Below are 26,085 nucleotides of genomic sequence, written 5' to 3' on the forward strand. Positions count from 1 at the left end.
AACGTATCATATACATGAAATATACGAAATGTAGGAAACATACGAAGCATGCGAAAGTAACGAAACATGCGAAACACACGAAACATACGAAATATACGAAAAATGCGAAACATACGAAAGTAACGAGTAACGATATTATTGATGCAGGTACTAGTATCAAAAGTAACGTATACATGCGGGTACTCGTTTTGTCGTTACTTTTACAGCCCTACCTTCAATTTTTTGTTGTTGTTAGAAGATTACAATATGAAACTGATGGAAGAGGCTGCTATAACTGTAAGTATTGAAACTATAACTAGCAACGGTCCCACTTAACTATAACTAGTAACGGTCCCACTTTGTCCATACTCATTGTTTGGTATAATAATGTTCTAATGTCACGCATTCATTTAAATATTGCAAGTAAAATGTTTTTGAATCAGTTTGAGTTAACTTACATCTTTATCACTTTATCATCTTCCTATGTAATTTAATATCTTTTTTTTTCATACATTTTCAAATGGCCATATTATACCGTGTCCAATCCAAACTTTTTTTTTTTATAAACACTCAGTCTAACTTTGTTTAACCAAGACCGCTCAAAAAAACTCTAACTCGAAAAAAATTTAAATGTGGTTTTATTTCATTAATCATTGCCTAAATATTTACAAAAAAAATTTGTCAAATAATCAATACTAAATGAAAAAGTGACAAAAAAACTAATCACAGTACAAAATTTCGCATTACAAAAGTGAGTATACAGAGAAGAAAAAACTATGAAAATGGATGTTAAAAGTATAAATACCTAAATTTGAGTGAGTGAGTGAGTGAGTGAGTGAGTGAGTGAGTGAGTGAGTGAGTGAGTGAGTGAGTGAGTGAGTGAGTGAGGGAGTGAGTCAGTCAGTCAGTCAGTCAGTCAGTCAGTCAGTCAGTCAGTCAGTCAGTCAGTCAGTCAGTCAGTCAGTCAGTCAGTCAGTCAGTCAGTCAGTCAGTCAGTCAGTCAGTCAGTCAGTCAGTCAGTCAGTCAGTCAGTCAGTCAGTCAGTCAGTCAGTCAGTCAGTCAGTCAGTCAGTCAGTCAGTCAGTCAGTCAGTCAGTCAGTCAGTCAGTCAGTCAGTCAGTCAGTCAGTCAGTCAGTCAGTCAGTCAGTCAGTCAGTCAGTCAGTCAGTCAGTCAGTCAGTCAGTCAGTCAGTCAGTCAGTCAGTCAGTCAGTCAGTCAGTCAGTCAGTCAGTCAGTCAGTCAGTCAGTCAGTCAGTCAGTCAGTCAGTCAGTCAGTCAGTCAGTCAGTCAGTCAGTCAGTCAGTCAGTCAGTCAGTCAGTCAGTCAGTCAGTCAGTCAGTCAGTCAGTCAGTCAGTCAGTCAGTCAGTCAGTCAGTCAGTCAGTCAGTCAGTCAGTCAGTCAGTCAGTCAGTCAGTCAGTCAGTCAGTCAGTCAGTCAGTCAGTCAGTCAGTCAGTCAGTCAGTCAGTCAGTCAGTCAGTCAGTCAGTCAGTCAGTCAGTCAGTCAGTCAGTCAGTCAGTCAGTCAGTCAGTCAGTCAGTCAGTCAGTCAGTCAGTCAGTCAGTCAGTCAGTCAGTCAGTCAGTCAGTCAGTCAGTCAGTCAGTCAGTCAGTCAGTCAGTCAGTCAGTCAGTCAGTCAGTCAGTCAGTCAGTCAGTCAGTCAGTCAGTCAGTCAGTCAGTCAGTCAGTCAGTCAGTCAGTCAGTCAGTCAGTCAGTCAGTCAGTCAGTCAGTCAGTCAGTCAGTCAGTCAGTCAGTCAGTCAGTCAGTCAGTCAGTCAGTCAGTCAGTCAGTCAGTCAGTCAGTCAGTCAGTCAGTCAGTCAGTCAGTCAGTCAGTCAGTCAGTCAGTCAGTCAGTCAGTCAGTCAGTCAGTCAGTCAGTCAGTCAGTCAGTCAGTCAGTCAGTCAGTCAGTCAGTCAGTCAGTCAGTCAGTCAGTCAGTCAGTCAGTCAGTCAGTCAGTCAGTCAGTCAGTCAGTCAGTTAGTCAGCCAGTCAGTCAGTAAGTCAGTCAGTCAGTCAGTCAGTCAGTCAGTCAGTCAGTCAGTCAGTCAGTCAGATTTTTGAAGCTTTGTATCTCAGAAACTACTCATCCTTAGTAGCTGAAATTTTATAATGACTTTGTTTTTGACTAGTTAAACAAATGGAGCGAGTTTGAAATTTCAGGCATATTTCGTATAGAAGTTAGAGGGGGGTCGAAAATGGGTGTTGTGCCAAAGTTGCTAGAGAACTTGGCTTGGCACTACCGTTGATATGTTATTGAAAAGCTGGAAAATTTCATTAATTCATTTGAATGCATTTGAAAAATATCTGCAATCTTTTTTTACCACTTCCACTATCATACCTATAAAACGAACCTATGTTTCCATTTGCTCTCATAATTTCCCTTGAGATTCAATTAGTAATATGCACATATTTGTTTGTACTATTCACATGTGTTGTTGTCCTCCCCAAAGTGTGGCTAAGTTTTGTGACTACAGTTGTTATCGACAGTGTCTAAATATTGATTAAAAAGACACTACGAACTACATAATCACAATGTCCTCCCGCAACAGGATGTTATTAATTAAATTTGCTTTTTTTCTCCAGTAGATAGATATACCTACATTATACTGTTTATTTTTTATGACAAAATGCTGGTACTGTTAACTTCCTACGTTTTATTTCAGGTTTATTGTTGGATGAAGCTTATTAACATAAACAATGAATACCTGTAGGTTGTGTTGGTGTAATTAAGACAGCAAAAAAGATAGGTCTATTGGGGGAATTACACAATAATACTAGAAGCAGTAGTTTGCCAACCTCCGTACATGGGACGAAGCTACGAAGGTGACCATACCTACATATTCCCTTAGTATGTTCCTGTTTCTGTGTAGATGATTTTCTCCAAAATATTGTTGAGTGGTATTCACCATTTAATTGCAGAGCGGAAGGGGTGCCTTTTTCGGTTTTACTTTTAGTTTTTTATTGCGATTCTAGAGCTTTCCATTTGCAAAAATATTGGAAAACAAAAATGTAAATAGGTACCTACTCATAAATAAAAGAAAAAGAAAAACACAACATAGATTAAAATTAAACTTGTATTGAAATTGGTATGAAGATTCTTAATTTCCAATTATGTATAAAGATTTTTTCATGCATAATTATTTTCAGGGAATATTTCCTAAGATCAACTGAGATTGTTTAAAAATTTAGCTGTTTGATTATTTTAATAAAAATATAAAAAAAAATAATAAAAATTATATATATCAAATGAAATTCATTTACATATACTGAGTATAATTTAAGTCGCGTGTTCATGAGTACACAGTTACACACACTCTTTTTTTTATTTTGTAATATCTCCAACAATTTTTTCGAGTAACAGCAATTTTTCCGAAAAGTGCTCTAATGATTTTGATTAAAGTAAAGGTAATGTTTTCAGTACCTAATTCGTACAAAACTGCGTTTTTAGTTTTTCTCAAAAAAAAGCAGATAGTAAAAATATGTACATATTTTCATCTTTTTTTGAAAAAAAAACGTCACTGCGGTCGGCTCTTCCCCATATATGTACCTATCTTTTTAATAGTAAAAACAATTTTGTTTAAAATTAAAAAGTTCTGATAATATTAAAGTGTATATCGAGCCCTTCCCGCCAAGTTATCGTTACCGACATGGCGATTACGATGTTTTTGTTACAGAAAATCTTTATTTTATTTTAATTTATTTCATTGTTGTTAATATTAAACGTATTCCAGCTATTGTGCTGTCTGAGAATAACTTCAAATAAGATGTAACGGGTGTGACGTTAGAAAGTCCACGGAATTATTTTTCCATGGAGTAACCAATATAAAGATTATTTATCCAATCACTGAGATAAAAAACAACGTAAAATCAATGGAAACCACTTTGAATCAATGGAAAATCACTACATTTTTAGCCTAAAGTGGAAAATGATTGAATCAAAGTAGCTCACTTTAAATCTAAGTTGTTCACACATTAAAAAAAAATAAAAAAGTAAAACAAGCATCCGCTGGGGATCGAACCTGCTATACACGGGTTGACAAGCTTGTGCTCTTCCACTGTGCCATCTCACTTATAAAAATTAATGTGACAAACTGTAACTTAAGCATAGGACGATTTTAAGTAAATTTATGAATATATTTTTCACCATTGATTCAATGTAGAACGTATTCAAAATTATTTTGCATTTTTTCTCTGGGTATTGGTAATCACTCCGTCATCGTCACTCCTTCAAAATTTTGGGAGTGAAGAATTCACTCCAAAAATTCGCTCCTTTTTCAATTTTGGAATTTGAAATCACTCCTTTTGGGAGTGATTATATAGCTGGGAGTGACACTTTTTGGAGAACGACATTAGTAAGGTTCACAATAGCTGTGTTTTATTTTCCAAGTGATCCATTTCAGATCAATGTATTTATTTGCGAAACAATAACAAACCAAATCCTATTTTTGTTGTAAAGCTAATATTAACTTCTTTCATTTATTTTCCACCTTTTCTTTTCCGTTCATTCGGGATTGCAAAATATTTTGAGTTTAGGATTTAAATTGAATCTACTTATGTTAGGGCCTAATTTCTATTACAACCAGAAATAAGGGAGGGGCCTATGAGGCATTAATTCTTGGGGCGTTATTCCAAGTCACCGAATTTTATTGATACATAACATCGTTTTATGGATAAATCGGTTATGGTTTCCTGATAATATGGTCACCGTAGATAGATAGGGGAAGTGGGGGAAAGACCGCTTCTTTAGTATTTGATTGTCTTCAAAACCAATCAAAAAACAACTTTTAATTAAAATAGAGTCCTTACTCATTTAGTTAACTGTTTACTGTAGGAACTCTCATTATTATAAAAAAAAATAAAAAATATTGAACAAAAGATAATACGTTTTGAAAAAACATCTAACGAAAAACGGTCTTGTCCCCTCATGGGGGTAAGACCGCCCTATCAAATTTTTTTTTGTAGAAAGACCATTTCTTTTGTTTTAAATGTAGGGTATTTGCATTAATAACACAATGCTATACTTTCATTACTTCTCACTCCAGCACTAGTTTTGTGGTACAAATTTGCACTCAATCCAACAATATTTAGTATTGGATCTAGAAAACAGTTCAGAAGATGGTACAAATACAGTCTGCAAAGTCCTCTTTCTCAGAATCATCACTTACAGTATTATTTGGCGCCTGTCACTTAGCTTTTTGAAAGATTTAACGGTGAACTACTTTTTTCACTTTTTTTAAGCTACCAGAGCTTCCAATTTCGCCCATGGGTGGTCATATCATATGTAAAGTTCTGGATTAATTTTTTTTAGTTCATCTTTATGACTGATTCTTTCTCATGAAATACTTTTAAATATTCACTCTATTATAAAAAAAGGAAAAGTTAAAAATTTTAATTTTTTCAGTGTTAAAAAATAATACAACTTAGTTTTCATATGAACGATAACAATTTGACGAAAAATCACAAAATTAACCGTAACTCTTCGGCGTCTCAACTGAACTTGCTAAAACTTAGGTACAGACGTGATCGATCATACCAAAAGGCACCTATTTTATATATCAAGTGTTGCCAATTTTACTTTTTTTCATACAATATAGTACAAAAAAGGTCTTGCCCCCACTTCCTCTATACTCATATGCATTTTTGTGTTAACAATTTACCAAGTACTTGATTAATTTCTTGATGTCGGTTTATTGCTGGGAAACAAAAAAAAAGTGTCTCTAGACGCAAATTAAATGGCGAGTTTGAGCTCTTAAAGCACTGACACATATACAATTCAAACCGCCAGTGTGTTGCGGATATTGGTTTAGGTTACTATGGATAAGCATGAGCAATCAGAAATGCACAAACATTCAACAGGTGCTTAGAGAATAATTTCAATTTATTTTCGCACACCAATGTACTGCGTACCTACTCTGAATGTTATTTAACCTTTATTAACAAGGATCATTGATGTGCATAATTTATGTCGTAAATGGAATTCGTTATGGACTGGTAGGCAAAACTTGGTGCCCACTTAATTATCCTCGAGTGTAATGCGTTATGAACTCCCGCACTTGTATCACCTATTAACTTCGATTTTTTTGTAACCTATAAATAAGTAATGTTATACCTATGTTATGGTTTATTCAGGGGTGGTCGACTTTTCTAAATTTATAGTTGTATCATAGATTTTATGTGGTTTTCAAATTGGCGAAATTAAAGACATTTTTAGCTGTAGTTCTTGATCAGGTTTGATATTATTATACTTAGGGGATGAGAACTTAACTCTTCCTTCGGCTCTTTACTTGCTCTTTAGAGCAAATTGGTTTCGGGTAAAAAAAGATATGTAGGTATGTAATGTACCTACCCACATTCAATAACATTTTAATAAATAATATTCTTATAAAAATAACATGTTTTCAACTTTCAGTTAATTAAAGATTCTTATACATAATAATAATTTCAATTGATTCTTGTGCTAGGGGTCCGCACACTCTTAAAGGTTGAGAACCCATGGTCTCTAAATGCATTTACTTCTCAAGCTCTTTTAGTACAAGCTTTGAAATAAATTTAATTTACTAATTAGTTCATAAGTCAGTACTTACTAACTCTATTTTTAAATAATTGCTGTCATGTAAAAATTTCATTAAATGAGTAAATACATCCTACGTCATTGCTAGAAAACACATTGAATGAACCGAATGTTAAGAATTTTTTTATATTAAAATACAAAATAGTTAGCGAAACTTCGGTAGAGCTATTAATTTTTTAAAATAAAAATACACGTAAATAGTATTGATTTTTTGCAAACCCATATAATCTTAGTGTTCTATAAGCATTTTTATATACAAACTTGATGGGTAATGGCCTTACTTAGAATCGTTTTTGAAATTAATTATGCATTAAAAGCTTTACAGTGTGTCAGCCAATGGCATTTATGATCCATAAAAATCCATTTATTGATGGATATCAGAGTTTGAATAAATCCAAAAACGTTTTTCATGCTTGTTGATGTTATGTATAGTGAGTAAAACTTCCACAATGTTAACTGATAGCCTTATGACAAGAATAAGAGATTAACGTCAATTCAATTCAAGAAAAAATATCTCATTTAAGAGAAAAAAAAAAGAATTAATAACTTTGAATAACAAGATTGTAATACCCAGTTATTTGTGTTAACAATGAAGTTATAATCTCGAAGGATTAAGAACGGAGTATATATCTATGAGTATTTAGATGCGAAAATGTGAAGAGTGTTTTAATAAGGATAAATACCATATTTATTGAGTGAATTCGATGACAAAAAAATATTGTTTATTGTTGCGTTAATAATGCAATTCATTTAATTGCGAAACAGCTGATTGATTTTGAATCAATATATCTTTTTTATATAGAAATATAACCAAACAAATACTAGATTAATATTAATTTCTTAAAGTATTGATGAAGAAACTCCTCCAGGTAGGTAGATACTGTAGATACCAAAGTCAAAATTGAAATATTTATTTTCAAAAAATGTAGATACATGACATAAAGAGATATGTATATTTTTAAGAAAAAATAAAATATGGCATAACTTGAAACTATTTAAACAAAATACTTCAATTTATTATAAAATTTGCCACCGAGTTCCGTTTAAATAAAAATATAAGAAAGCGAGCCTTTGAAAAAATTTTGCAAACATTTCTATTTTGAATATTATAAGGATACAACACTCAATATTATAACCTATTGGTTTGGTTAAACTGAACACTATTTTTACTTATTATAACGTAATTTCAATAACGCCAACTAGTAAAACTTAGTTATATTTTTACGCCTAAGTCTAAATAATTCAGGTGTAGGAGTTTATTGATATATTTTAGCTGAAATATGTGATTGGAATGTATCAGACTTCACATCCTTAGGCTCCTTGACAAAAAGTATGTAAATCATATTTTAATTATCTTCATCTAGGTTCTTATGTTTAGTTAGTAGACGCCAAAAATTTATCTGGCAGAAAATTCCACCTGTCCCATCTGTGACAAAATGTTGGCATACAAAATATAAGACGGAACATATAAAAATTGTAATTTGTAATTGGTATTATTTTCTCTTTGATTATACTTTTTAAGGGCCCAACCCATAGAATCCGTTGCGTCCGTTGCGTCGAAGTTTTCAACTGACAGCTTAATAAATAAATACACACTTTCTTATAGGAAGCGACCCATAAGCGACGGATTCGACGGAAGAAGTAGCCCAACTTTCTACTTTTTCATCAGTCGTATCCTTTGACATTGGTTGTCAACAATAGATCAGTGCGATTTTCTATTTCTGAGTGCAAACCCGGGAATTTCAGAATTAAGAACTGGTGTTCTTTTTTTCTCCGATTTTATGAATTGTGAACTTTCATTGTTCATTTGTGAAGAAATTGAAATAAGAGTAACATTTAATGATATATCGAATAATATACATATATCAATTAAATATCTAAATTCTGTTCTAGAGTTCAATTTTACAGTGCCAAAGTTTAATGTATATAAACTGTTTTGGAAATATTGAATCAGACATGATTTAAAATAGATTTAAAGATTCTCAAACTGTGAAACGATTATCGTCAAATCGATTATTGTTTTCAAAATTACGGAATGACCCCCCAGAACTTAAAAAAAACAATGTCCCCTTTTCAAAAAAAAATATTTATTTTTAATCCAAAAATGTAGGTAATTCATGAAAATTTTGATTGACATATAAATCAAAATAAATTATTTTTACCAATTTCCAAAAAGGAGGAGGTGCATATTCCAATCGTCTGTAATTTTTTTTGAAGTTTTACTTCTTTTCCGGCGGTGGACTGTGAAAATTTACTTTTTGACAAGAACTGTCAAAAGGATTAGCAAGTAGCGCCACCTAGCTCTATTACAAGTACCAATCTTAAATAACTTAGCAGCTACATGGGCATAATTATTGCGCACATTATAATAATTAATGTTCACACGGTAGAAAGTGAATTTCTGGCCAAAAGTCCAGTATACAAATCGCGCTTTACTAAATTTTATCTCTACAATTGTAAATCGGAAATGCAAACAATTTAAAGATGATAATTTCGTTCAATTTTCTCAATTATATTTAACAATTAGATATTTCTTTATTTTTTAAATGAATTCAAAATTTGTTTAAGTTTGTGCTATTTGGTGTGCTTTTTTGTTTTTCTATATAGAGTTTTGCACAAAAAAACGAAATCGAGACATTTGAAATCAAGACAATTTACGCATTAAAAACAACAACAACAACAACCTATTTAGGTGTGTTTTTTTGTTTATCTATATAGATTTTGTGCAAAAAAACGACATCGGGATTTTTGAAATCCATGCAAATATTTGGCACCACTGTACATATACCTTGGCAGCTGTCTGTCAAAAATGTTGCTTTTGTTTTTTTTTTTTTATTTTAACTCGGAAGTGGGAAGGCCATTACATCCATGTTGGATGCAAACAAAAATTTTCATGTGGCCATGGCATCCATGTTGGATTCAAAAAATTTTTTTTTCACAAAAAACCAAAAATGATCTGTATATTCTTAGCTACATTTTAAGACCATGACCATTAACATTAGTTGCGTCGTTCTTGTGTTATAAGCGTTTGAAGGTAGCCATATTGAATTTTTTTTCGATTTTTTAAAAATTAAATATGAAAAGTTTTTTATTTTTATTTCTAATTTTTCGAAAAAACTTTGGTAATTTTATATACTTATCTGTTCAACAATCTTATCAGGATCCATTTAAGACTTTTATCTGAAAAGTGCATTGCGTATATCTCGAGATATTAACATTTCAATGCAACCATGTCAAACAAATTTTTGATTATTTTTTTCTATGAGATTTTTTATCAAACCTCGTTTTCTCCGCTTTTTTTTTTGTTAATATTTTCAGATATTTCTGTATGAACACAACAATTAAACTACCTTGGCACTACTGTTTTTATCGAGAGAAAGTAAAATCTGGATAATTATCTGGATTTTTCAAAAATCTATACAGATAAAGTTTTTGTTGTTTTTAACACGTAAATTGTTTTGATTTCAAAAATCTCGATGTCGTTTTTTTGCACAAAATCTATATAGATAAACAAAAAAACACACCTAATATTTGAAAAATCCAGATCATTATCCAGATTTTACTATTAGGTGTGTTTTTTTGTTTATCTATATAGATTTTGTGCAAAAAAACGACATCGAGATTTTTGAAATCAAAACAATTTACGTGTTAAAAACAACAAAAACTTTATCTGTATGTCAGCTATTACATGAAGCCTCAAGAGGCGCGCCTCTTTTCAAAACTAATGAGTGCAAAAGAGATAGAAGATCAAACAAAAAATTATCCGACCGGAGAGTCGTGGGCCAAAATTCTGAGACTCTTTTTTGACGTTTCTTTTTCCACTCTTTCTTTTTTCAACATTCCCTTTCAAGGCTTGGCCACACTGGAGGGTATGCGGTAGCGGTACGGGTAGCGGTGAGGGTACTTGTATGAAAAAAATTCCAAACTGACACATCAACGTTCAGGTGTGGAATTTTTTTAGTACAAATATCGTTACCGCTATACCGCATACCCTCCGGTGTGGCCAAGCCTTCATTCTTTTTGCTTCTTGGTGGAATACAACAACAACAATACTTAAATCAAAAGAAAAATGTCAAATTTGAGTCTTTGACTCAAGAGGCATCGTGTAATAGTACGCGCCTCACAGAATGATTATCAAAAGAAAATTCGAAAAAAGAGTCAAGCCTCTTGAGGCTTCATGTAATAGCTGACTATAGATTTTTGAAAAATCCAGATAATTATCCAGATTTTACTTTCTCTCGATGAAAACAGTAGTGCCAAGGTACTTTGTTTGTTGTGTTCATACAAAAATATCTGAAAATATTAACAAAAAAAAGCGGAGAAAACGAGGTTTGAAAAAAACTCTCATAGAAAAAAATAATCAAAAATTAGTTTGACATGGTTGCATTGAAATGTTAATATCTCGAGATATACGCAATGCACTTTTCAGATAAAAGTCTTAAATGGATCCTGATAAGATTGTTGAACAGATATGTATGTACAATTACCAAAGTTTTTTCGAAAAATTAGAAATAAAAATAAAAAAGTTTTCACATTTGATTTTTAAAAAATCGAAAAAAAATTCAATATGGCTACCTTCAGATAATTTTTGGTTTTTTATAAAAAAAAATTTTTTGAATCCAACATGGATGCCATGGCCATATGAAAATTTTTGTTTGCATCCAACATGGATGTAATGGCCTTCCCACTTCGGAGTTAAAATAAAAAAAACAAAAGCAACATTTTTGACAGACAGCTGCCAAAGTATATGTACAGTGGTGCCAAATGTTTGCATGGATTTCAAAAATCTCGATGTCGTTTTTTTGCACAAAATCTATATAGATAAACAAAAGAACACACCTATTATCTCGATGAAAACAGTAGTGCCAAGATACTTTATTTTTTGTTACACAATACCCAACTAACATTTCAGCTTCGGTTAAGGTATTACAAAAGCTACATTTCAGCTTCTTTTAAACTTTAGTAAGGTTGTTGGGCATGGAAAAAGGAGAACGTTATACAAGTTTGAAACTCTTTAAGAAGTTTAAATGAAGCTTTACCGAAGCTGTGAGATTTGACAGATAGCTTCGGATAACTTGTATAGCTCTTTAATACATGTCTTATCGAAATTAAAAAAAAAAAAAACAACTACAAAAACAAAAAAGAATTCTTTTTTACTTTCGGCCATCCTAGTATATTCATTAATGAAATCAAAAACTTAATCAGTTCAAATATCAGAAATGTCAAAAAAAAATGTCTGAGCTAAGTTATTCAATGTCAAAACCAAAAAGTGTCCGAGCTAGATTATTCAATATCAAAACCAAAAATCAATTACTAAACTTGGTAATTTCTGTAAAGCTTGTATAAATTCATTAAGCAGGCTTTTCCGAAAACAATTTTTTTTTTTCGTTTAAGTTTCTTTAACAGTATTTAAACAACTTATTAGAAGTTGTTAAACAAGTTCGAACTTCTATAAGAAATTAAATTCTGAAGCAAGCTCAATACAAGCTGTATAAAAAGTAGTATTAGTAGTAGAGATCTCAATTTATAAAAGCTGTTGTGCTAGTTGGGCCTAGCTCCTCAGATAAACTTTTTAAAAATAAATTAATACTTAAATAAAAATCAACATAAATGCAACACAATTTAATTTCTTTTTATTTCTCCTCGTTTTATTTCCACTCCTTTTATATCCTCACTCACCTTTTATTTCTCCTCCACTTAAGTTTGTTGATGACAAACTTTACAGTAGTCTTACAGTGTACTTCTTCCCACACTTATAGGATCGAATACCACTTTCGGCTACTGATGAGAAACTTTACAGGAGTATTTCATTGCACTTCTCATAAGTTTAATAGGAGTGAAAAAAGGGGGCCTTTTTGATGATAAACAGGGTTATATGAGTCTTTTAGGTGTGAAATTAGTCATGACGAGAAGCTTCTCACCATCGTTATAACATCGAAATAGTTAGTTGGGTGGCCGTCGGATGTGTGTTCCCATTATCAAAATACTATCCGATCAGACCAAATGGCAGCTAGTCTGTCCGGTAAGTTGGTCAATGTGAACCCCCCTATTATGACATTTTTTTCATAAGTTGTCAAAAAAGAAAATGAGTGCGTTCAGCACATCAAAATCTGTGTGTTTGGGTATGTTTGATTTCCTCATTTTCGATTTCGATTATAAGGCCGTGTGTGAATTGGGTTAAATATTTAACCTCTGTTAAATTTTTGACACTATTGAGGTGAATAAAAAAGTTTGAAACTCTTTAAGAAGTTTAAATGAAGCTTTACCGAAGCTGTGAGATTTGACAGATAGCTTCGGATAACTTGTATAGCTCTTTAATACATGTCTTATCGAAATTAAAAAAAAAAAAAACAACTACAAAAACAAAAAAGAATTCTTTTTTACTTTCGGCCATCCTAGTATATTCATTAATGAAATCAAAAACTTAATCAGTTCAAATATCAGAAATGTCAAAAAAAAATGTCTGAGCTAAGTTATTCAATGTCAAAACCAAAAAGTGTCCGAGCTAGATTATTCAATATCAAAACCAAAAATCAATTACTAAACTTGGTAATTTCTGTAAAGCTTGTATAAATTCATTAAGCAGGCTTTTCCGAAAACAATTTTTTTTTTTCGTTTAAGTTTCTTTAACAGTATTTAAACAACTTATTAGAAGTTGTTAAACAAGTTCGAACTTCTATAAGAAATTAAATTCTGAAGCAAGCTCAATACAAGCTGTATAAAAAGTAGTATTAGTAGTAGAGATCTCAATTTATAAAAGCTGTTGTGCTAGTTGGGCCTAGCTCCTCAGATAAACTTTTTAAAAATAAATTAATACTTAAATAAAAATCAACATAAATGCAACACAATTTAATTTCTTTTTATTTCTCCTCGTTTTATTTCCACTCCTTTTATATCCTCACTCACCTTTTATTTCTCCTCCACTTAAGTTTGTTGATGACAAACTTTACAGTAGTCTTACAGTGTACTTCTTCCCACACTTATAGGATCGAATACCACTTTCGGCTACTGATGAGAAACTTTACAGGAGTATTTCATTGCACTTCTCATAAGTTTAATAGGAGTGAAAAAAGGGGGCCTTTTTGATGATAAACAGGGTTATATGAGTCTTTTAGGTGTGAAATTAGTCATGACGAGAAGCTTCTCACCATCGTTATAACATCGAAATAGTTAGTTGGGTGGCCGTCGGATGTGTGTTCCCATTATCAAAATACTATCCGATCAGACCAAATGGCAGCTAGTCTGTCCGGTAAGTTGGTCAATGTGAACCCCCCTATTATGACATTTTTTTCATAAGTTGTCAAAAAAGAAAATGAGTGCGTTCAGCACATCAAAATCTGTGTGTTTGGGTATGTTTGATTTCCTCATTTTCGATTTCGATTATAAGGCCGTGTGTGAATTGGGTTAAATATTTAACCTCTGTTAAATTTTTGACACTATTGAGGTGAATAAAAAAATTTTCAGTTGTATAGCTTATTGTTTAATATTTTTCTCTGCCTCTTTCTACCATGATACTACTCCTTTTCAATAAAAAAAAAAACATCTGCCAACAAAATTTAACCTGGTCCCAGAGCCCATTAAATTTTTAACAACTTAACATTTTTTATTCACCACAATAGTGTCAAAAATTTAACAGAGGTTAAGTATTTAACCCAATTCAAAAACGGCCTAAATCTTGTTTTGGGGAGATTTAAAGGCTTGGCCACACCGGAGGGTATGCGGTATAGCGGTAACGATATTTGTACTAAAAAAATTCCACACCTGAACGTTGATGTGTCAGTTTGGAAATTTTTTCATACAAGTACCCTCACCGCTACCCGTACCGCTACCGCATACCCTCCAGTGTGGCCAAGCCTTTAAGGCTTGGCCACACCGAAGGGTACATGCGGTAGCGGTACGGGTATTTGTATGAAAGAAATTCCACATCTGAACGTTGATGTGTCAGTTTGGAATTTTGTTCATACAAATACCCGTACCGCTACCGCATGTACCCTCCGGTGTGGCCAAGCCTTTAAGGCTTGGCCACACCGGAGGGTATGCGGTAGCGGTACGGGTAGCGGTGAGGGTACTTGTATGAAAAAAATTCCAAACTGACACATCAACGTTCAGATGTGGAATTTTTTTCATACAAACCTCACAAGTCACAAAAACCTCACAAGGTGATCATAACTCGATTTTGTAAGAATTTATTTCTCACAAACTTCTTACTAGCAAAAATCCAACTTGTGAGTTGTGACCTCCTTCAGAGCAGATCACAAATTCGAAAGTTTTTGTGACGAAAAAACCTCATAAAATCAAAATCAGCTCACCTTGTGAGGTCCTCATAACTTGTGAGGTTTGCCAGAATAGGGCCATTAGAGGCCGTAGGCAAATCACCCAATTTTTTAAGATTTTTTGGGAAAAATAAATTTTTTAACTCACCACAGCTGTAAACCAAAATCGAAAAAGTGAATACGGTGGCACTACGGTAGGGAAAAATTCCAAGCCGGAACAGTTCCACACGGGAAATTGTATGAAAAAAAATTCCAAACCGGTGATTTACGTCAACGTTCACGTGTGGAAAAATTCCAAGCTGGAACGGCGACGACCGACGTTTACATGAGAAACTTTTCCACACGTGAACTTTGACTTTCTGGTTTGGAATTTTTTCATACAACTACCCGTTCCCGTAGGTACGCATCTCTTTCTGGTGTCGTCATTCCGCATAACTTCTATTTGCCAAAAGTGAAAAGTGCAAATTTACAAACTCATTTTGTGACAAAATTTTAAACAAAGATGCAAAAAAACATAAATTTTTATATTTTTCTCTAAACATAAAATGAAAAACAAAATACGCAGAAGTTATTCTTCACGTATGATAACCCTAGACGTTCTTCACGTGTGAACAGACACAATAATGCACACAAAAATAATGCACATGTAGCTGCTGAGTTATGTACGCTATAGGAAAATGTCATTTTGACTTTTCCAGTAGTGTTTTTTTTATTTGAATTTTGACATAAGATTCTTGTTTCTTGTTGTTTATAGGGGGGTTCACATTGACTAACTTACCGGACAGACCAGCCGCCATTTGGTCTGATCTGATGCTGTTTTGATAATGTGAACACCCATCCGACAGCCTGTCCGATTTGCCGGATGGTTTTCAAAAAAATTTGATTTTTTGGTGGTCGGACGGACATGTTAGTCTATTAAACGACATGTCTGTCCGGCAGACAGTGATAGTCCATTCTCTCTAATTTGAGAACAGAATAGTGTAAAGATATATTAAAAATAAGCTGAAAAATGGGTTTTGATGAAAATTGTCTGATGAGTGTGAACGAAAAATATAATTCGGCCATCAGGCCAAATGACAACCGGTCTGTCCGGTAAGTTGGTCAATGTGAACCCCCCTTATTTGAAAATACACACAAGTTGTTGTTGTTCATTCAAAACCTTCAATATAAATTGATTACATAGGCAGCTTCCCTGCAATTGTCATCTCATCAGCGGCATTTGCAAAAATTTCTTTGCTTCATAAAAATCTATTTTCCCAATTTCATTTATAAAACAAAATAAAATATGCTGAGTGCTGGAAATTTCCCCGAATACCGTGTTCCCGGTGTACAACATGATGATTTCTCTCCCTATGAATTTAATGGAGGGAGCATCGTAGCCATTGCTGGAGATGATTTTGTTGTAATTACTTTACTTTTGTGTGAAATTTCTTCACTCTGAAATTTTATTTTGAAATCCTTATATAGATTTTTGTTCGTGTGCTTCTTTCAAAACAAGGTGATGGGACTGAGACATTGCTAAAGTCATTAAACTCGGAAAAACTACATACTGAAAATATTTTACATTGAAAGCTTTCAAAATATACAGTAAAAGGGTGATGAACACGACCTTTAAAAACTATAAATTAAGAATCTTATAATATCTCTTATCTCTGTCGACGCTAGCAGATGGCATAATGTCCTCAATATCACCGTATGAATTTTTAATTGTGGACACTTTCTCAAAAAAATAACTTGGTCTTATATATATACCTTAAGGTGGTTCTTATATTGCTTTTTGCCAAAATTCCACGGTAGATATCCATCAATTAGGTAGTTCTAAATAGCGAAAAAAAAAATTCTCTAATTTTTGCGAATTTTAATTTCACCCGCCTAGTCTCCCGGTACAATTCGGAAAACCCCAAATAAAATTAGAAAATTATATAAAAAATCAAAGGAAATAGCGTTTTACACGAACATTTCACGTTGATGGAAGTCAAATAAAAATCTAAAAAAATTAGGGAACATTTTTCTCAATATTTCCAACCTGATGGCGGCTATCCAACTGCATGTCCCAAATAAGGATCACACTAGTATACATATCAGTTTTTTCTGCTCTTTTCTTAAATAAAAATACCCAGCATAAAAGTAACAATGTTAAAAGCAATATACACACCACAGTATTTTTTCTTTATTTTAAGGCAACTGCCTTGTCTGTCTCTCTGGTATAGCATCGGTTTCCGATAAATCACCGAAATTACGTTGTCATATGTTCTTTTTTGTTATTTTTTGATCAATTTTTTAAACTTTGTTTTTCTGTGTCGATAAATATTTCTTTTTTTAAATATAAAAAAAAATTATTTTATGAAAAGGTTCAAACGATTTTCAATCTTTTTTTCCAAAAATTCTTTGCTATACAACTACGTATTTAATATTTAAATAGAACACTTCCTTTTGAGCTCAAAATAATTTGAAGAGTTATATTATGTATTATTCATATTACCTATTCTTTTTTTTTAAGTTTTTTTATTCCTTACTTTTTATGAATTTTTTAAAAGTTTTAACATTCCAAAGCAATTTTTAATATAAGATATATAAAAAAACATGTTGTTGACTGGTCGACTGGTCGCACCTACTAGCCTTCAACTAATTAAATTGTTTGAATTTAGTTTTATCATTAATTTTATAATACATGTAAATTAGTACACTGATGCTGTTGCTCAAATGTTGTCCATTCTAATGTACAACAAGCGTTTCATTCCATATTACGTGTCAAATGTTTTGGCTGGTTTAGATAGTGAAGGCAAGGGTGTTGTTTATAGCTACGATCCAATTGGTCATTGTGAGCGTGCCAAGTATCGTGCTGGAGGGTCATCAGGACCTCTATTGCAGCCAGTATTGGATAACCAAATTGGTTACAAGAATATGCTGTTGGATGAGAAGCCAGCTTTGACTAAAGAACGCGCTACTGCCGTTGCTATTGATACTTTCATTTCTGCAGCTGAGAGGGATATCTACACTGGCGATGCTTTTTATATTAATATCATTAATAAAGATGGAGTTGAGGCAAAGGAGATTCCTTTGAGGAAGGATTAAAGAATAGAACTCAAGATGTGAGTATTTTTTTTATCAATTTGTAATTGTGTACTGGTGGTTTCCGGTTAATAAAATTAGTTCAACTAAAAGAATGAAAAGCCATACACAAACTTCTTCTAAAATCGAATTAAAATCGATCTCATTGCGTTTTACTTGTCGTAAATAATTCGCGAAGTCTGTTGTACTGAACAAAAAATCGATTCTTTTTTAATCTACATAATTATGTGAAATAAGATATGAAATTTTTGAAGAGCTTTCTTTAATCAGAATGGTATTGTTTTCTATTGCAATATCATTAGTCCTGAACTTATTAGGTAGGGTAGAGTTGCCTATTTTCGGCCGTCTCCAGTTTCCGGCCACCTTTTGGAAAATCGTTATAGCTAGGGATTTCATAGGGTTTATTCCAAAATTTTGTTCTTATGCTGTTTTCTTATTTGTTAGAACAGCATACGAGGGAAAATTTGGAATAAACGCCTTCGAAATCACTAGTTATAACGATTTTTCGAAAGGTGGCCGGAAACTGGAGACGGCAGAAAATAGGCAACTCTACCCTATGTTATTAGAAATTAATGAATGTTATTAGAAATAAAATTTGTAGTTTTGCAAAAAAAAAGTGAGAAGTAAAACTTCAGTCGCGTGTACATGTGTACACACACGTTTTTTTTGTATGTTTGCTTTTTCATAACTTTGGACTGAGTGAACCAATTTTGATAATTGGAAAGCTGGTGCCTGCAGTGTATTCCCATTGGAGTTTCGTTCAGTTTTGGCTATATTATTATATACATATATATTTCAAAAAAAAATATTTATTTTTAATCCAAAAATGTAGGTAATTCATGAAAATTTTGATTGACATATAAATCAAAATAAATTATTTTTACCGATTTCCAAAAAGGAGGAGGTACATATTCCAATAGTCTGTAATTTTTTTTTGTATGTTTGCTTTTTGATAACTTTGGACTGAGTAAACCAATTTTGATAATTGGAAAGCTGGTGCCTGCAGTGTATTCCCATTGGAGTTTCGTTCAGTTTTGGCTATATTAAGTATGAGATCCATCAGAGTCGGTTTTGTTTTTGTGATAAAAATGATTATTACTGTATAGAAATCATTCAAATCGAACCAGTTATTTGAGAGAGATGTTAGTAGCGGTTCAATTTCACAGTTTTTCAGTTTTTGAATAATTTTTTTTTTAGTTTCAAATATTTTTGTATTAAAATCCTTTTTTTAAGCAAAAGACATTGAAATATAATCAAAGATATTAAAATATAAGAAGTTTGAATTTAAAACTAATTTCTTGTCTCCTTAATTAAAACATTATCTTGGTTAGAATTTAAACTTCTTCTCCATTATCGACGACATCATGATCTCGAATAGGATCACAGCTCTCTCACTTTACTGCTTCACACCAGCGTTCAAACCTTGCTCCGATTGAAGCAAATTTGCTCCATTTATGAGAAAAAAAGATATACTCCAACGCTCTGATTTTTCGAGATATATGTATTCGACTTTTTCCACACAGAAAAGTTGTTAACCTTAACTAACCTTACTAACCGGATTGGAATATTTAAAGTTGAAATTGTATTTATTTTAGAATTTCACATTTATGAACCACCACTTGCATTAAAAAGGTTTATAAAACAATATAAATTGATCCAAGCTGAATTTATCTCAAAATAATTCCTTTTTATGAACCAAATTGACTTTAATTTAAGACTTTATTAGTTTTTATTAAAAAAAATTTTTTTCAAATTTACTCCGGAAATTTTCCATTTGCTCCACTTTTTTTCCTTGAAACTAATTAATTAGAACACTAATGAAAATTTTTAGTATGCAACATTGTTTAAACATTGCATATAAACGTGTTGACGAAATTTGCAAAAAAATTAGTTGAGTCGTTTTTGAACTTATTATAAAATTAAAGAAGCAAAAGGATAAGATATTTGACATGAATCACTTCGAACATTTGATAGTAAAATTATATTCTTCAGTGCAATGCAGAATGAATTGGTAGCTAGCCACATAATATTTCACCTTAAAAAAATATATACCTATTACGTCAGGGGCCTCAAATAAAAATTATAAATTTATTTCAGTGTTTTTGGAATAAGAATTTAATATTATTTTAGGGCCCAGAAAAATGTTACTTGAATAATCTTAGCGACCAACAAGTGATATATTAGGGGCGTACTTTTTTTCGATATAAAAGGGAGGGGCCCCCAATATCAAAGGAGCCCCAAAATTTAGTCTTGAACCTCGAAGCCTCGGGGGCCCGGCAACTCAACGTTCGCCTCTGCATGTTATTCGATTTGTTTACTTCCAAATCCTACAGTACAATGTACAATCTCTTAGTAAAGTATTTTTCAATTTTATTGAGGAATGGAAATTGTTAGGCTGTTCCTATTAAAAATGTCCTCATTACTTCAATAGATGATGTCTGTGTTTTAAATTAAAACGGTTAATCAACAAAAGTTAGCTTTGCAGTTAATTTACTACATAAATATACCTCGAATTACCACATTTGCTATTACATCTATGAGTGAATATCCTTAATGTATATCGATGCCCAGAGTTCAATTATCTCTGACTAATTATAAGCAATTATCCAGCGTTCGTTCTTTCATCCCAGTGACAGTACCAATATCAGTACCAAAAGGTCATTAATACATCAAATATACATATTATGTTCTATTTAGACTTATAAAAGCATTTAACAACTCAACAGGTTATTCTTTAAAAGAGTCCACTAAAACTATTTCAATATACATATCTACCTACAATTAAACTTTCGGCGGGGGATATGTTTTTTATTTTTTTATTTTATTTTTTCCCCCACACAATGTCACTCCGGCCTAATGTAGATACATACCTACTCGTAATATATTTCGTTTTATTATATTTTAATGCATTTATAAGTGTATATTAGACAAGTTAACACTACAACACACTTTGATGACCTAAAACGGTTATCTCATCGTAGATAGAAAAAGGATTGTTTCACACATGAATTCATTGTGGCTGCACAGACACACATTGTCAAAATCAATATTTTATTTTTAATTTATATTCTATTGTAGTCATTTTCCATTAATGTATATATACCTATATTATATTTATTTTTACCTTAACCTCGTCGTTGTGAGTATAATGAATAATGTTTGAAGACAAACAACCCAAGTTTAAGTCCCTGAATCAGACCATGATATTCATATACCTAAATGAAAAAATGCTAAAATATTCTTGTGACTTGCACAACTCCCACGGATGCATTTGATCATTTGCAATTCATATCAATTAATTTAGGTATATGAAATCTTTCTGGCGGGATGCGGAAACTATTATATTAAATGGCGCTGATATCCTCATAAAGGAATCAATAGAGAAGATTTAAGGAATTTCAATTTTTTTTTTAACTATTCAAAAAAAAAATCTGAAAACGTCCATCAGAAATAGATATTCATGCATGGCTTCTTTATTTCTTCTTTATCAGGTATCTATTCTTTTTAAGATCTTAAGAAGTGTTTTCACGTCTATTTAAAGCATTCAAAGCGAAATATGTAGTCTTCAAAGTTAATTTTTCACTTACTTACGGTAAACAGCACCCTAAGGCGCCTACCATCCCATTGTAGATTTGGGTCACAACAAACAAGCTTCGCCAGCTAGATCTATCTTACCTTATTGTTTACAGCTGCGCATAGAAATCGATTTTAAAAATGGACCAATTAACTTCAAACTTGGTGTATGTAGCAATTTTGGAGACTCTCCAGAGGGATTTTTCAAATTGATATTCTAAGGACCAAAAATAACGAAAAAGTTTAAATTTCTTAAAAAGGATTTGGATGACAAAATTCAAATGTTTAACTTTAAAATTCAAGGTCTAACAAAAAGTTTATTTTTCGAAAATCATAGAACTGTTTTTAATTACCGAATCAGCGATATAAATATTTTTTATATCATAAGACACCATCCTTAGTTCACATTCAGCGAGAAAATATCGAACAAATCTAGGAATTTTAGGTGAGCTGTCAAAAAGCAATCCGTCATGCAACCAACAGTTAAGCCACGAACATGTTTGAACCCGCCGATCTCACAAATCTTGACTTTTCAGAATAGCTGTTTTAAATGTCCAAGAGCTTTTCAACTATCGCACAGAAAAAAAAAATCTAAGCTGATCCCTCAACTAACGTCATTAAAATGATTTATCGGAACCATGCGAAATATACATCATTCCAGATTCAGAATTGGTAACTTATTAACCCTTTCGAACCCAATCTATGAAAATCAATATTAAAACAATTTTTTTCAGTAGGTATTTTCGTGTCAAAAACAACACAACTTAGAAATATGAATGGCAAAAAGTTATTTTCCAAAATAATAAATAGCAAAACTAATGTGATACTCTCATGTTGCATGTACATAAGGACATGTACTGTCTAAGTCTATGAGCACCAAAAAAATCTTCAACAAACCTTAAAAAGGGCCATTTTACCCACATGTGAGGGGAATATGCCACTTCTGGCGGGCGGATATGCCGGCGGACATTTAGGCAGTATAGTTTTTTTTTAATTTTAATAGCGTGAAACATCGGGTCCTTGTGCATCGATCTCTGGCATTAAGAGCATTAAATACGGTCACATCTTGCTCCGAATTTTTCGGAGAAGCACAGGTCACAAATTGGACAAAAGTTGTCTGTATCCTCTCCGGCACTTGAGGAATCATATAATGCTGGTAGGTATTGCTTCCTCGGAAGTGTCATTTTCACTTTCGTTTTCCTTTTTGTTCTTTTAATTCTGTTTTATTTTGTTGGTGTCAAACGTATGTGGCATTTTACCCTAACACTTCCAAAAATATGAAAACATCCCTGAACAAAAATCAACGCCAAAAAATAAAAAAAAAATAACGTTTTTAAGCAAACTAAGTTTAATAAAAAGATAATTGGATTTATATTTTCTCGAATATTTTCAAAAATAAATTAACAAATGACTTGAGCTTGAGCGTCTATGTGTCAGGTGAACTAAGCATTACTGAGCGAACTGCATTGTCAGAATTGCCAATAATGAGCTTTGTAGTGTAAAATATTGAAATGTGTTATATTACCCAAACTGGCATATTCGCCCGACTTATCCTATTTAGAATTTGTATTATAAAACCAATCTTCTTCTTCTTCTTTATTCACTAGCCAGGCCATATTACCAGAACGTTAATGGCTTAAGGACAAAGGTCAACACGGTCTATAAGAACTTAAACAAAATTCCTAACGACACGCGACGGGACGTCCGTCATAGATCATAGTAATTACAGAAACTTGTATAAAGAACTAATTTTTCGAAACTGAGGTTTCTGATGCAACCTATCAAATGATGCGGAATACTACTTGCTTTTAAGAATTCTTTTGTATGTTCCTACTCTGGAGATAAGAAGAACTCAAATAATAATAGGTACCTACGTGTTTTTTTTTACAAACAAATTTAAGGTTTAAGGTATTTAATACGTAAAGCAGAATGTTTAAAAAGTAAATGTTTTTTAGTACTTTTCAGAAATAATAATTAAATTTTTTTTTATTAAAATTTTGTTTTTAATTTTATTTTTTTTTTTGTTTACGACCTAAAACTCTTATACAAAATCAAGGTATTAATATTTGAGTTGAGCTTGTTATTTTTTTTTTATTTCGATGAATTACATTGATAACTGCCAATGTTACACCTGTTCAAACATTGTAAAGTCAAGAAAAATGGCATTTGTTGCGAGAAAACAAATAGGTCTTACTAAAACAATGACCAGAATTATTGTGTTATAAGGTCGAATATTTTAGGCCTTGTTTATTAACTAAATAATAAAATTTATCCATTCAATTTATCTTTACAAAGAATGTAAAAGTTAGCCACCAATTTATAAACGTTGAACCGGGGAGACGGACAGAATCCCGAAATCCAAAATCCAGAAAGGCCAAAATCCCGAAAACCCAAAATTACGAAAACCCAAAATCCCGAAAATCCCGAAAACCCAAAATCCCGAAAACCCAACATCCCGAAAATCCAAAATACCGAAAACCCAAGATCCCAAAAACTCAGAATCCCGAAAACCGAGAATAAGTATTCAAAGCTGGAACTATCGTCGATTTTCGAAAGTTTCTTCATTAAATGTTCTATTGGTGTACCATGAAATTAGTCCAAGTGAATAAGACCAACTTCCAAAAATTGGTTTTACTTCAATTTTCAACATTTATACAATAATTTCAAAAGCTTTTTAAATATAAACATTTGAATACATTAAATGAAAGCCCGTTTTGGCAATTGTATGATAATACCGAACACCAAAGATGTTTATGTTATAACTCGGTAAACGCGATGCGGAAAAAAATTTGCTCACATGAGAATATATTTAAATTGCACAAGCAAAACGCGAATTTTTATTTTCACACCTCAAAATTGACTCTCCCCTCGCACAATGGGGCAGAATGGCCTAAATGCTGGCATCAAATCAACCATCAAAGCTAAGAACTTGAAATTTGGCATGATTACACCTTACATGATTGCAAGCAAATTTAAAGTTTTTGTTGAGACCACGCCCACCAAAAACGCCTACTTAAGAACTTAAGAACTTAAGAAGTACTTAAGAACGAAATATCTCGCAGTTTCATGTGCAAATTCTCGAAACTTGTCAGCATCAACCTCATGACCACATGCAACTACTGTCATTATTACATGCATTTTTTTATCAACTGAACATCTAATTTTGTTATTTCAGCTGAAGTTTCTGCATGTTCAAAAAAACGGCGGGCTGTATTGCCATCATTGGAATTTCCGAATCCCGGCTTTGGTTTGTCAACGATTAAACCCAAACGCTCTCGAAACTTCTTTTGAATCTGTTTTTTCGTTTCAGCAACGATTTTTGTATGCTCTTCTTTCCTAGCTTGCCATTGCTTTATTTCTAGTTTATATGAAAGGTGTAGTATACATTCGAAAAAACGGATCCATCCATGCAATACAGATAAACCAAACTGCAGATTTTCTGTTTTAACTGGCCTTTCTATCATGGCATCAATAGAGTTAAAGTTTTTTGATGTGGCTTTGCAGCATTTGACTGCCCAGAAGCCCTCAAACCCATTTCAGTCGCATAAGTCAACTCAGCGAGAGACGTTGACCTCCTCAACTCTTCGGTTTTTTGTCGTTTTGATCTTTCTGATCCTTCTTCAAATGCCACTTCCGGGCGACCACGTTTACAATCTCGAAAACATTTAAATAAAATAGGTGTTTGCAGCCACGCAATGTTTGCTTTCAAAAATTTTGTTTCTATGCGACAAGCTTTTTGCCAGCGCACTTTAAATTTCGATTTAAAATCCGTTATTTGATCATTAATAATATTTTCATTAGCACCTCTACAAAGGACCCGTTTTAAAATTTCTCCCCTCAAAAACTCGATTTGCGTGTCTATTCCATTAAGATTTGAGCTCTTCATTATATCATATAGCTCTTGCCTTGGAAGCGATATAGTTTTAGAACATATTCGGCCTACGAAGTAATTAAAATTTAAATTAAAAAAAAAATTGATTTTTTTTTTCGAGAGTGACGTCACCAACAAAAAAATTAACTACTCAAGAAGTAGCAAAAGGTAGCAGCTACAATGTGCAGATTCTAAGACTAGACAAATCACTTTTCACAAAAAGATATAACACTAAGCGGCAGGTCACAGCCAACACATCTAAACACCTTAGGATATTGGGTAAATACAGAACAGACACAGTTTTTTTTTTAATTGAAAACTATACAATAACACACCTGAGCTTACTGATTCCATTGCAATTTTTTTTTTTCGATGCCAACAAACTGTAAAAAACAGCACACAATTTAAGGTAATCACTCAAAACAAAAAAACACGTCTGGCTTCGATAGAAAATATTATCAAATGCTCACTTTGTAACGATCTGCTGAGGATCACGTGGTCCCAATTTACTCTCTCATTCGTTTTTTGCATTCTCTATCCTATTTAAAATAAAAATAAAACGGTAGTTTAGTCCAAAGCTCAACTTGAAAATTTGATTAAATGCCACGTTTAGTAGTGTTTTGCCCCAGTGTGCGTCGGGCAAAATTTTTTTCCGCTTTTCGTTTGGCTTGTGCAATTTAAATAGATTCTCTTTCCGCCAATCCATTGGGATTTATTTTTTTTTAAATCTCCGTGAGATAATT

The 26,085-nt window shown here is 32.6% G+C and overlaps 2 protein-coding genes across 2 annotated transcripts in view; one reads left to right on the top strand and one right to left on the bottom strand.

Annotated features, from left to right (window-relative positions):
- The window catches only part of LOC129914636 (short neuropeptide F), a 209,732-nt gene that overhangs the window by 171,638 nt on the left and 12,009 nt on the right, over positions 1–26,085 (bottom strand). The window lies entirely within an intron of this gene.
- Positions 17,410–18,530, top strand: LOC129915182 (proteasome subunit beta type-1-like). The gene is made up of 2 exons (XM_055994655.1): positions 17,410–17,430; positions 17,509–18,530. The coding sequence occupies exons 1-2, from the start codon at positions 17,410–17,412 to the stop codon at positions 17,899–17,901; spliced, it is 414 nt and encodes a 137-aa protein (XP_055850630.1). The 3' UTR covers positions 17,902–18,530.

The sequence above is a fragment of the Episyrphus balteatus genome, chromosome 3, assembly GCF_945859705.1.
Source record: "Episyrphus balteatus chromosome 3, idEpiBalt1.1, whole genome shotgun sequence".
NCBI classification, from domain to species: domain Eukaryota; kingdom Metazoa; phylum Arthropoda; class Insecta; order Diptera; family Syrphidae; genus Episyrphus; species Episyrphus balteatus.

Excerpts from the sequence above, each read along its gene's own strand:
- LOC129915182 (XM_055994655.1), top strand. The coding sequence starts at position 17,410 with ATGTTGTTGACTGGTCGACTG. Across the intron at positions 17,431-17,508 it reads TGTTGTTGACTGGTCGACTG|TACACTGATGCTGTTGCTCA; the intron begins GTCGCACCTACT and ends CATGTAAATTAG.